The 12,520-nt window shown below is 45.3% G+C and overlaps 1 protein-coding gene across 1 annotated transcript; it reads left to right on the plus strand.

Moving 5' to 3' along the window:
* Positions 1-414: 414 nt before the first annotated feature.
* On the plus strand, positions 415-12,094 carry LOC119778945 (proline-rich protein 12-like; the record flags this gene model as incomplete). Its single annotated transcript, XM_038278400.1, has 4 exons — positions 415-550; positions 6,477-6,619; positions 7,467-7,628; positions 7,713-12,094. Coding segments are annotated over exons 1-4 (4,770 nt in total), but the record flags the coding sequence as incomplete, so codon positions are not given.
* Between the last annotated feature and the right edge of the window lie 426 nt (positions 12,095-12,520).

A 12,520-nucleotide genomic window follows, 5' to 3' on the forward strand; every position in this document is an offset into this window, starting at 1 on the left:
CATTTCATCCAGACCTTCAGCCTCATGTTAGAGATGCTGGAGGTGCTTTGGCTCTTTGTCATCATTCCTCAGGTCTTCCAGCACACGGGGAGGGGGGGGGGGGGGGGGGGGGGGGGGGGCTCATTCACTCATCCCAAAAAATGGCGTCTGAGGGGGGGAAATAGCTTCAGTTTGCAGCAGTAGAGCCTGAATGACACTCTGGAGAACAGCATCAGCATCTCTGCAGCTCCACACAGCAGACAATAGACAGTGGAGAACATGGAGGGGAGGAGGGGGCTCCTCCTCCCAGTCCTCCCAGTCCACAGGCTCGTCAAACAGAGAAATAAGCAGATCGAGCTCTGAGGAGAGGGGGACGGTCCTCATCCTCCCCCCCCAACCCTAGCCCTCACCCCCCCAACCTTACCCCCCCCCCCCCTCTCTCTCTCTCTCTGTCTGTCCTTCCTCATCCTCACCCAGCTGCTCCCTTCATGGAGAGGAATTATCCCACAGCAGGATTTGGAGACCTGGGAGCTGCAGCAGGATGGAGATCCGACCGCTCCACCAAAGCGAGGTAAGGGGGGGGCAGCCTAATCGATGCTGCTGCCGCTTCATGCAACCTGCCTCAGGTCCAGCATGGAGATCAGGAGCATGGGGGGCATTCTGGGGAGCAGGAACCGGAATAAAAACCCAGAACTGACTCCCCAGGCTCCATCATTGCCCCCCCACCAAGCAGGTCCGATCATTTCAACCTTTCCTCTGGAGCTGCAGCTCCTGATGCTCTCAGCTGGCAGAGGGACACTTTCCCACGCAGCTCCAGGCCACCTGAGGTCCACTCTGACAGTCAGAACCAGCTCCTCTTCAACTTAGCATAGCTGCCTGTTAGCTTCGCTCCATGTTAGTGGTCGCCATGGCAACCAGCTCAGCCTCCTGTCACCATGGAGTCCAGGCAGCGCTGCTCTGATTGGAGGAGGAAGAGGTTCTGTCTGCTTGGAGAACAATAAGGAACCTGAGTGAGAGGAGCTTCCAGAGATCCCGCTGACGCTCCTGACAGCAGCTCCTGATGAAGGAAAAAAACAGACTTCTAGATCTTCTAGATCTTTGTTGGGATCAAAGTGGGCAGATGGAGATTGGATGGACCTGTTGCTGAACAGAACAAGCAGAAGATCCAGAGCTTATTCTCAGGTTCCTCACCCTGAATATGAGAGCAGATGGAGATGTTCCTACTAACACTGCAGCTCTCTTTTCCACCAGCAAACAGTCAATCTGTTCTCCTAACAACATGGAGAACTACTGAGCAGCACCTCTGGAACGGAGAAGCTTAGCTCAGAGCGAGCAGAAACTCACTTCCTGTTGGCTGTAGAGTGATGACAGCTCAGACTGTCAGTCAGACTGCAGCAAATCATCAGGAAAACATGTCTGGGTTTAAAAAGCAGACCTGATGAACATCAGCAGCACGTTAGAAAGGTCAAAGTTAATTATCAAACATAGATAGCTTTAGACAGGGGCATCAGGGGCCCCAATTTACTTCAGTTCAGTCAATTATTATTGCGCCAATTCAACACATCATCATCTCAGAGACGATTCAACTAGATTGGTTCTAAGTTTCTATCTAAGAAAAACCAGCTGATTGCTTCCAGGCTTTAACTTACAGGACATCCGCCTCCTGGATGAGGCTGTATCATTTCTGTCATTGACTCTTCAGCAATCCTTCACACCAGGCATGCATGCAACCACAGTGGAGAGGAAAACTCCCTTTGAACAGGAAGAAAACTCCAGAATTAACAATCAGGCTCAGTTTGCTGGATTTTGGATGATCTGTCGTTACAGCCAAATTATGTCATTTTTTTTCTTTTTCGTAATATGTAGCCAATGTTTTCAAGATGACTTGGATAGTAGCGCGTTGTGACAAACACCAGATACAGCACTGGGACTTGATCAACAGCCGATACCGCACCGTGACGTCACTAACCAGTAGGTGGCAGTAGTGTTCTTTGACAAGCATGGATGCCTCCAGTAAAGCACATTCACATTAAAAACACTGATCATTTATTGAACAGGATGGAATAATTTCTGATTTAAAGAACTTAAAATGAAGACGTTACACTCTGAGTGCTGGAGGTGCTGCAGCACCCTCTAGTGGTAAGAAGGAGAAAATGTATTAATACTTTGCACAATTTAGAAATTCCTTATGAATATTTTGGGGAATGATTTTGACTTTTTTATTTTACTAATACATGTATTCTGATTTAAGTATTTTGAGGCCTAATCAACACAAGTTCACACAATGACATGGCCATTACGTTGCCATGGTAATGTCAAGCAAGCTAGAGGAATCCTGCTCACGGAAACACACTAGTAGATTTACAGGGTCTAATGACAGAAACCAGGAGGAAATATGGCAGAGAAACGCATTCAGGATTGTCCGCTGATGTGAGACTTTATCTCCACCACCTCAGAGCGCACCTGAACATATGGACACCTGTAACCATGGCAACCTGCCTGTAGCTCAGAGGAAGACCATGGTGATGCCATGCACTTTCATATTTATTTGCACAGCTTAAGGTAATCATAGTATTTTAGAGAGTTATTTTGATCTTGGGTTCTTTGTGTAATGGATGTGTAGAACTGTTCAATAACGTTTAAATTGTTTAAAAATATATTTATGTCCTTGTGGTTTCCTGAAAAGATTTTGGACATAAACACAGTGACTCAGTTTCCTGCCAGCTGACCAAATATATGCTGTTATAATGTTATTATGAAGTTGAATTAATAGCGCAGATATTCACCTGAAAACTAATGATGTCTGTGTGTTATAGACCGTGGTTGCGTGTATATAACAATAAAGTAGTGAATCTCTATCTATTTACGTATCTATTAGGCCCGAGCAGCAAAGCGCTACAAAGGCCTATTGTATTTCGAAAGTTTCTTCTTATTATTATTATTATTATTACTATTATTACGATTCTTGTAGCACTTTGAACGCATTTTACGGGGACTTCGCATATTCAAAAACTCAGGAAAACATGGCAGTAAATTGTCCCCCGTGTGAAATAGCCGGTCTATAATGGAATCCAAAATGGCCGCCCCCAAATTACGCCACAGCGCCCCCTAACGTGAGTTGGGGGAAACTGTAAGTCCCAGAGATCTGAAATTTGGCACACAGGTAGATCTCCTCAAATCATGAAAAAAAGTCTCTTGGAGGTATGCCCTAAAACCCACAGGAAGTCAGCCATTTTGGGTCAAAGTGCGATTTTTGGCCATTTTTCATTTTTATTGTATTTTTAATAGTTCTATAGGCTCATAGGTCTTTTAACCATAAAAAAACCCCCAAAATGTTCACAGCACCCCCTGTTCAAAAGTACTTCCAGCGACCCTGTATCTCCGTCTGAATTAAGTTATTTTTTCTGTGATATCTCTGTATCTCAGTAACTCTAACTGTGCCGAAGCACTTTAAAACACAGCGCCTTCTGCTGCACTACTCTACTGAGCACTTGTTGCTTTCACAGATTTATTTCTGGTAGGTAGGGATAAGGTGACCAGATTTCTGAAATCCAATGAGGGGACATAATCTAAAACAGGGACATATTACAATCAAAATCAATGCTAGTAAACTGGAGAGACAATATCCTACCTAGTCTGGAAAAATAGTTTACTGCTGTATAAGAGGAGCCTTTGTAAAGCAAGAGCAGCATTTTAATAGAGGAGAATAAGAATAATCCTAGATTTCTTTTTAATCCAGTTGCCAAACTCACCCAGAGCCATAGCTCTGTTGAACCGTCCATTCCACCTGCCCTTAGCAGCAATGATTTTATGGGATTCTTTATAAATAAGATTGATTTTATTAAAAATAAGATCATTAGCACTCCTCTATCCGCGATTGGTTTGTCTCTGGAGGGTGGGGGTGGGGGGTGGCGGCATCTGAGGTAGTCATGGAAGACTGCTTTGATCCAGTTGAACTGAGTTAGCAAAACTATTGTCTTCATCTAAGCCTTCAACTTGGATGTTAGATCCAGAGCACTTCACTCTCAATCTGCAGGTTTACTAGTGGTTCCTAGAATTTCTAAAAGTAGAATGGGAGGCAGATCTTTTAGTTCTCAGGCTCCTCTCCTGTGGAACCAACTACCAGTTTTAGTCTGTGAGGCAGACACCCTGTCTACTTTTAAGGCTAGGCTTAAAACTTTCCTTTTTGATAAAGCTTCTAGTTAGAGTGGCTCAGGTTATCCTGATCTATCTCTATAGTTCTGCTGCTATAGGCTTAGACTGCTGGAGGACATAGGGACCCCTTTTTCATCATTCTGCTTCATTCTATCTCTATTCTCCCACTCTGCAGAATCTGTTAGTTCAATCTCTAACGTTCTGCTCTCTCTGCTTTTTCTCATAGTAGCTTCATCTGGTCTGTTCCTGTTTGGCTGTGACTCCATCCTGGAGAGAAATATCAGCTGTGCTGCTGCCATCAACACCTTTGTTTCTAGATGTTGGAGCTTGGCCTGTTTTCCAGTGTAGTCCTGTTTCTCTGACTGTGACTAACTGGATGTGCTCTCTTCATCCTCTGACATGGGAGCTGGCTCGGAGCTCGTCTGCCTGGCTGTGTGTTTCCTGGACGGGGCCGCCTGTGGAGCTGGTTGACAGTTGCCTTTTGTATCTATGCTTGTTTTTCTATGTCTGCTTCTGTCTCCTTGAACCCCAGTGGGCCTCAGCAGATGGCCGCTCACACTGAGCCTGGTTCTGCTGGAGGTTTCTTAATGTTAAAAGGGAGTTTTTCCTCTCCACTGTCGCTACAAGCATGCTTAGTGTGAGGGATTGCTGAAGAGTCAATGAGTCGATGCAATCAGCTGGTTTTCCTTAGATAGAAAACTTTGAATCAATCTGACTGGATGATCTGGTGAACTGGAAAGTGACCTGAGATGACATGATGTGAATTGGAGCTATAGAAATAAACTGAATAGAATTTAATTCTTCTTCTCAGCCCTTCTCAGACGTTTCACACAGTCTAATGAGTGGATATTCCCACACTGCTTATACCTGCATAGAAAGGGTTGAATAGTAGAGTGTGGGATATTCAGATTCCTGGGAAATGGATCCAAGGGTGACCCAGATTCCTGGAGACCCCCCAGTAAATAAAACCAGTTTAATAACAATAGGAACCTTCAACACTGTTTGTCAGTTTAAATTAGGCAATACTTTAAAACATTTAACAGATGTGGAGTTAGAAAGCTGAGGCAGAGACATTTCTTGTAAAAAAATAAGGTTGACATTTATTTAACATCCTTGGATGGAGAGATGGGGATCTGAGACATTTTAGTACATGCATTTGTACCTTACAAAATCCCACACACACACACACACACACACACACTCCCACCTGGGGAACCAACCCACCCCCTGCATAAAGAACTTTCTCACACTTGAACATTTGGAAGAAAAACAACTTGAGTTCATCAAGGCCGTTCCCTGTTAGGTTAATCTATGTTTCACAGGCCAGATGGATCTCCTCTAAACATCAGTCCTCCTCTTCATGCCATGAAGGAGGCTGTGTGACTCATTCTTATCTCGTATTCGTTTGGAGCCTTTGAGGCTAAGAACTCAAAACTTTTACAGGGATGATCTTAAATGACTGCCTGGGATCATGGACTCGCCAAAGTATGCAGCTAGCTTAGGTGTATCTGGGAAACGTTTGATATCAATAGTACATTTCATCTAAATCAGCGGTAGGGTGATGTCTGCTGAATCCAGGGTTTGATAGATGAGGCAGGTTTTTTTTAGCCTGACGTAGTCCTACTCAATTCTAGTCAGAATATGAGTCTGATGCTGCTCCATAGAGCTGTGATTATGGGGCGTGTTTCGAACGAACCAGGAAAAAAAATGCCTCTGCACTCAATTGGATAGACCTACAACCAATAAGAGCAACGGAGTGCGTGACGTATGTTAAGCCACGCATAGTTGTCAACAAAAATCAAAGCGTGCAGTTGCACGCCTAGAATAAGAAGATGAGCCTTGATCGCGTTTCTCTGTTCCTCTTTTAAAATTAATTTGCTGTCGATATCTTCTAGAACAGACCTAATAGCAGAATCTACTCACCTCAACTCTCCAGCGGCAGCCATTGTTGTTGTCACCCAAGCGCGCTTTGGTCACGTGGTTGATTATGTTACTGTTGATCATCTGTCCATCATCGTATAAAGCCCGCCCTGACAATTTGATTGGCCCGCCAGATATTATGCTAGCATACTCGCGCTACTATTGAGCAATGCCAGACCGAACTTCCCGACCTCAAACGTTGTGGGCGGGACTAAGTTCGGAATGGCACCCAGGCTAGGGTTTTTTTGGAATAGGCCACAGTAGTTTATTTTGTTTACTGAAAGGCTGTTTGGAAAATGTTTCAGATAACTAATTTGTGTTGCAGGTTAGATTGTTATTGCATATTGCTGATTGTTGTGATTTTACGTTTTAAAAGCTGACAGTTGATTCTAAAAATCGAATTTCATCAATGTGTTTTCCAGCCTCGTGTATGGGAGTTCCAGGTCGCCCCATCCGGATTCAGAACTTCTTCATCGTCAAGCCTATGCCCCCCCTCACCCTCTGCAAGGCTATGCAACCAGCTCCAGGCAGGGAGGAGTCTTGGGGCCCCCTGGACGAACACTGGGTAAGGCCCCCTGCTGAACATGGTGTCGGGTGTGACCATCCCCATGAAGCTGGACGAATAATCGTATTTAGTGTGTTCTGGCCTTTATCCATCGATTGGGACCGATTGGTTCTGTCTCCAGCCTGCAAAACAAGCAGATCAAAGCCCCGCCCCTCATTTAAAAAAAAAGAACATGAAATTAAAAAAAGCTGAAAATGGAGTTAAAAAAACAAGGTGAAAAAAATAAAAGACTGAAATAAGTAAAATAGCTTCACAAAATAAAAGTTTTGAAAGAAATAAAATTCTATTATGAAATAAATGAGTACATAAATTAAAATTAGATCAAAATGTCTTAAAATATTTACTTAGTTTAAATTCAAGGTGACATTTATTTATTTCATAGAATATTTATTAATGTTTTATTGATAGCAATATTTATTTCTTTATTCATGTTTTTATCTAATTTTCAATGATACGGTTTTCCATATAAAGGGTCCTGATTGAGGAATAGAAAAAAGTTCCTATAGTTTAACATGAAGGCGGTTGGGTGAGAATATTCAGGATGTTTTATGGCGATCCACTGCAGGCTTTTAAATCTCACTGTCCCAGCGTAAAGTCCGTTAGGAAGCTTGCAGCTTCTGGTTTACTGAATCTACTGGTGTCCACTGTCCGTAGGCAATAAAACTTTTTTACTTTGATTTGAGAACTAGAATGATAATATATCACATTTAACTAACTTTAAATCTGTATGACAGTATTAAAGATTTGTCTTTTTAATTAACTTATTGTCCTTTCTACAAGCCTTGGCATGTTTGTTATGAAAGTGCCAGCCAGACTTGAGGTGAACTGAATTATTGTTGGTTGCCAGGTCTTTCGGGGCTGTTTGACACCAGCTGGCACCATGCCACCACCTCTGGTCCTGATCCAGCTGTCATGAATCTGATCTCAGCCTTTGAGTCCCGAGGTCCACAGTCTACACCCTCTGATTCCTCTCTCCTGTCTCAGTTTCGTCCGCCCTCTTGGCAGCCCAGTGAGTATATGTGCACTTTTGCAAAAACACCTCAAAGATTGTCTTTGTGTTCTGACTCATTGTGTTTGCTGTTATCTCTTCTAGCCATGCATACTCAAGCCTCTGCAGAGCTCTTTATTTCTGGAGCACTCCAGAGTTCTGGGTCCTTCCCTTCAACCATTTCTGCGTATCGGCATCCTGGTTCATTCACCGGACGATCCTTGACTCCTCTATCATTTCAGGATACTTCAACATATAGTCCAAGTTCCAATGGTTTTCTTTCTCCCCATGATTCTCTGCTGAATAGTAAAACTCCCCCCCAGTCCAGCTTGGGCTATGATCGCTTGCTTTCTTCTCAAACTGCCACATTTAGGGGGTCCCAGGAGTCCCCGGCTGCTCAGAATCAAACCACCTCTGACTCCACCAGTTGCCCCTTGCCTCCTCCCCAGTTCAACCTGTTGTCCTCCCAACTGCCAAACCGGTTCTCTCAGTTGTATAATTCATCCATGTTCTCTTCTGCTGTAGCCTCGCCGGATGCAGCAGCCCCCCAGACACAGCCTGCTTCAGATAGGTCGGTTTCTCGTCAGGACAGTGTGATCAAACATTACCAGCGTTCACCCCCGTCTCCGTCTGCATCTCTACAGCAATATGGACGCTATGGTGGGTCATCTAGGTACCAGCCGTTAGTCACTCCATATCAGCATACTGGAATGCCCTCTAGTCCAGTGGATGAACAATGTTCTTCCACTGACCCTAAACCTCCACTGCAGAGGGAACCTGAAACTTATCAACCAACCATCCAAACTACCTACACAGCCACACCAACCATTTCATCTATTTCATCCTCTCTGGGCACAGAGGGGCCCAATGGTTCCTGCTCTACTTCCGGCTCCTCATCGTCCTCTTCCCGTACTCCACACTCTCCAAAATCTGCCTCGTTAACCTTGTCCAGTTCCAAGACAAATAGCAACTCCTTATCTGCTCCTTCTTGCCAACAGCCTGTTCCTCAGCTAGATCCAGCACTGCCTCTGCTGCCATCTACGGACGTTCATCAGCCTGCTGCCACACCATGCTTACCCAGCTATAGCTCTATATCTCTGGATAAATCTAGCACCATTATGATGACCCCTCCCCAGTCGCATGCTCAGTCCTACTCCCCCGGTGAAGCTCCGTCTGCACACAAAGCTCAGACCTTTGAAGAATTCGGCTCACCTCGTTCCCAGGATTTAAGTTCTGGGGGAGGGGTTACTGGGGGAAAGGCTTTCAATAGTATGGGCTCAGAAGGACGATCGTTCTCTGCAGAAACAGTCTTTGGTGACTCCAGTTATGGATCTCCTTCTTTCAGGAGAGCAAAAAGCCCTGCTTTGGATTATAAAAATGAATCAGGAAGAATTGGACCAATCTCAGGAGCAACTACACAAAGAAGTGGAATAGGATCTGTTGGTTCAGTCAGTGCTATATCTGCTGTTTGTAATGAAAGCTCCTACCACCTGCCTGAGTCAAGTAAATCCCCTAATATCATTTCTAACATTAGCCACTCTGTGCTACACACATCCTCTGCTCCTACACCATCCCCAGGGAGCTCAGGGGGGACTAAATACCTGTCTTCCATCTTGTCACCTGCATTCATGTCCTCACCACAGAGTTTCCCTGATGCACAACAAACTCAAAGCGGCTCCAATCACTCATCAACAACCAAACCAAAAACTGGCACAGCATTAGGGGCAGCTGATGGAGCTGAAGTGGAAGAAGCTGAGGATTTTCTATCTCTACACTTAATACATACACAAAAATCGACAGCTCATCTTTCAGAGCATCATTCCCAACACCTATTCCAATGTATATCGCAGGCTGAGGATAGGGACAGCAAGAGGATGTCTTTTGATATCAACAAACTGACAAATGAACGCTATCACACTCAGAGTGTCATTCGTACCAATGACATCACCAACCACACTGACCCTGAAGCAGCAATGAGTGAAACAGCAAGTGACCTAAATAGACAGTTAGAATCAACTCAGAAAAAACAACAGACCAAGTCAGATTTGACTGTATCAAAGTCTCCTTTTGGAGACGAAGAAGTAATTTCAGATTCTCTGTCACACTCTGAGACAATCCAGACCAACCAACATTACCACGAGTCTTTGGGGTCTGTAGAACAATATAAAAGAGGGGATCCCTATACCCAACACTCACACCACCAGCAGTCCTATCACACCTCCAATCTGTCCCTTTTTTCTCATCAGCAGTCGCAACACTCCCAGGAAAGAACCCAGCTTACACAGCCTTCTCAGCATAGCCAGGCAAATGCCCACTCTCAAAACAACCCTCACATGGACTTACAGAAGAATTCAAATAAAAATGACAATGCCTACTTACGTAATACTCCAGATTTGCTTCTAGCTCGCCAATGCCAGCCCCCCCTTTCCTTTGCAGATTCATTATCCGACCCCTCACACTCAACTCATATAGTGCAGTCCGTACTTACTTATACACCAAGCACTAAGATTGACCTTTCACAAGTAGCCCCACAACAGCAACAGCACCCACATCACCATTTAAGCCAGAAAAATATAATGGGGACAACATTAGTAAAAGCTACTGGGGTTGTATCCAATTCCCAAAACCTTTCTCCCCATGTGCCGCTTTCTCTGCAGAACCAAGTCAGAGATACCCACTACAGTTTTGCCACTCGATCAAGAGATCAGCCTCAAGCAAACACAAACCCAATGTCTCCCCTGGATATGCTAGACCAATCTCTTTCCCAGAACAATAACAGTGACACTGATCAATCATTAGGTGTGAATGTCCCAGTAGGGGAGGCAAGTAGTGGAGACAGGTACAGACATCAGCACAGACTTACACCTCAGCATCATTCCCAGCCAAAGCACTCTGACCTTCATAATCTTCTTGCTGAACAAGATTTAGGGCAATCCGCATCTTTTCACGTTCACCACCTCAACTCTCCAGCTGCCCAAACCCACGCGCACGCCCTTCAAGGACAACAATCACATCCTCACCGGCAGATTTCAGGTGAACGGTTAGGTCATCCACAGACCCAGGGGATGACAGCAAACATGGCTTCTCCTCACCATCCACCGCAGACTCACCAAAGAGAATCACAAATGCGACTGCCACACTCTCGGTTAGACCAGCTCAAACTGCCCCGGTTTGACACCATTAGCCCAGCAAATAAAAATGGACTGAATCAAATTCACCAACAGACACGGTTTCCACCTCTAACATCTATCTGCTCTCCAGATTCTTTCTTACAAGATGAGTATCGTCCGTTCTTTCCGGAGATGGAGGACGCATTTTGTCCGACCGCATATAGGTCAAGCTGCACTGGGGATTCTGGAGCAAGGCTGGATGTTCATGGGCAATCACAGCAGGGTATGGAATCCCTAAAAATGGGAACTGCTAGAGAGGGATATGATGTTGGTATTCATCACCCTGACCAGGGTTATGGACAGTACTGCCACAACCTTCCCCGAAAAGGTAATAACAATCAGCATTTAGATTTTGACTCTCTGAAGACCCACAAGCTTCCTTTAACTGTAAATACCGAGCAGCTTGGCCTAATCCAGTCCCAGGCTCCATCTATTGCACTGGGTTCAGAGGCCCAACGGGATGGATCAGTAAATAAAATCATGGGATCTATGGGAGGAAATTCAGGCACTACAGGTCTGACATCACCCATCTTTTGTTCTTCTAGACCCAGAAAACTTCTGAAGACCAGCTCTTTTCACTTACTCAAACAGCGTCGGGAGACACCAGCCCAAACAAAAAAAAATTATCCGCAAGAGTATGAATTTGAAGATGATGAGGATAAAGCTGATGCCCCAGCAGATATTCGCCTCACTAGCCGACGAGTTCCAGACCTCCTGCCGGACTTGGTGTCAAATTGTAGGAGGTCTACCAGTGCTACTGGACTAACTCCAATGATGGGTGATGTGGAATTCTGCCATCCGTCTAGTTACACTCTCCTTGCGCACCATTCACAAGTACTACCTCACAATGGCCCTAAGAAAAGAGGCAGGAAGCCAACTAAACCAAAACGTGAAGGCCCTCCTCGTCCACGAGGTAGACCACGCATTCGCCCTCATCCAGAGCCTCCCTTCTGCAGGGGATTAATGGGCTCAGCCATTGGACAAACAAGACGAGGACGTGGGCGGGGTAGGGGGCGAGGTAGACGAGTGGAAGGACTGGTGGAAACACATGAAGACATTAACAAAGCACAAAGCCTTCCGTATAATCATCAGCAGCAACAGTACGTCCAACAGCAGCATGTCCAGCAACTCCCACACCAACATTACAGTCTACAGACCGACCTTAATCAAGTTCCGCATGAACATGTGCAGAATCACTTCGATCATCAGCAGCAGGTTCCTTTTTCCAACCATCAACTGCAACATCAGCAACTTTATCAACCAGAGAAGCAGGAAGCACCCCAGGAACCGCAGCAAGACTCCACAAGACCATTCAAGGTACAATTCAGCAAGACAAAAAATATTCATGCTTAATTTATGTTTGAATGAAGGCGTTTCTCCATCCATCCATCCATCCATCCATCCATCCATCCATCCATCCATCCATCCATCCATCCATCCATCCATCCAGGAGGCATCCTAACCAGATGGCCGAGCCACCTCAACTGGTTCCTCTCGATGTGGAGGAGCAGCGGCTCTACTCTGAGTCCTCCCTGGATGACTGAGCTCCTCCCCCCATCTCTAAGGGAGAGCCCAGACACACTACGGAGAAAACTCATGTCAGCCACTTGCATCCGGGATCTCGTTCTTTCGGTCATGACCCAAAGCTCATGACCTTAGATGAGGGTAGGAACGTAGATCGACCGGTAAATAGAGAGCTTTGCTTTTTGGCTCAGCTCTCTCTTCACCACAACAGACCGGTAC

Source organism: Cyprinodon tularosa, unplaced genomic scaffold (genome assembly GCF_016077235.1).
Source record: "Cyprinodon tularosa strain WSP-4 unplaced genomic scaffold, ASM1607723v1 ctg1402, whole genome shotgun sequence".
Classification (NCBI taxonomy): domain Eukaryota; kingdom Metazoa; phylum Chordata; class Actinopteri; order Cyprinodontiformes; family Cyprinodontidae; genus Cyprinodon; species Cyprinodon tularosa.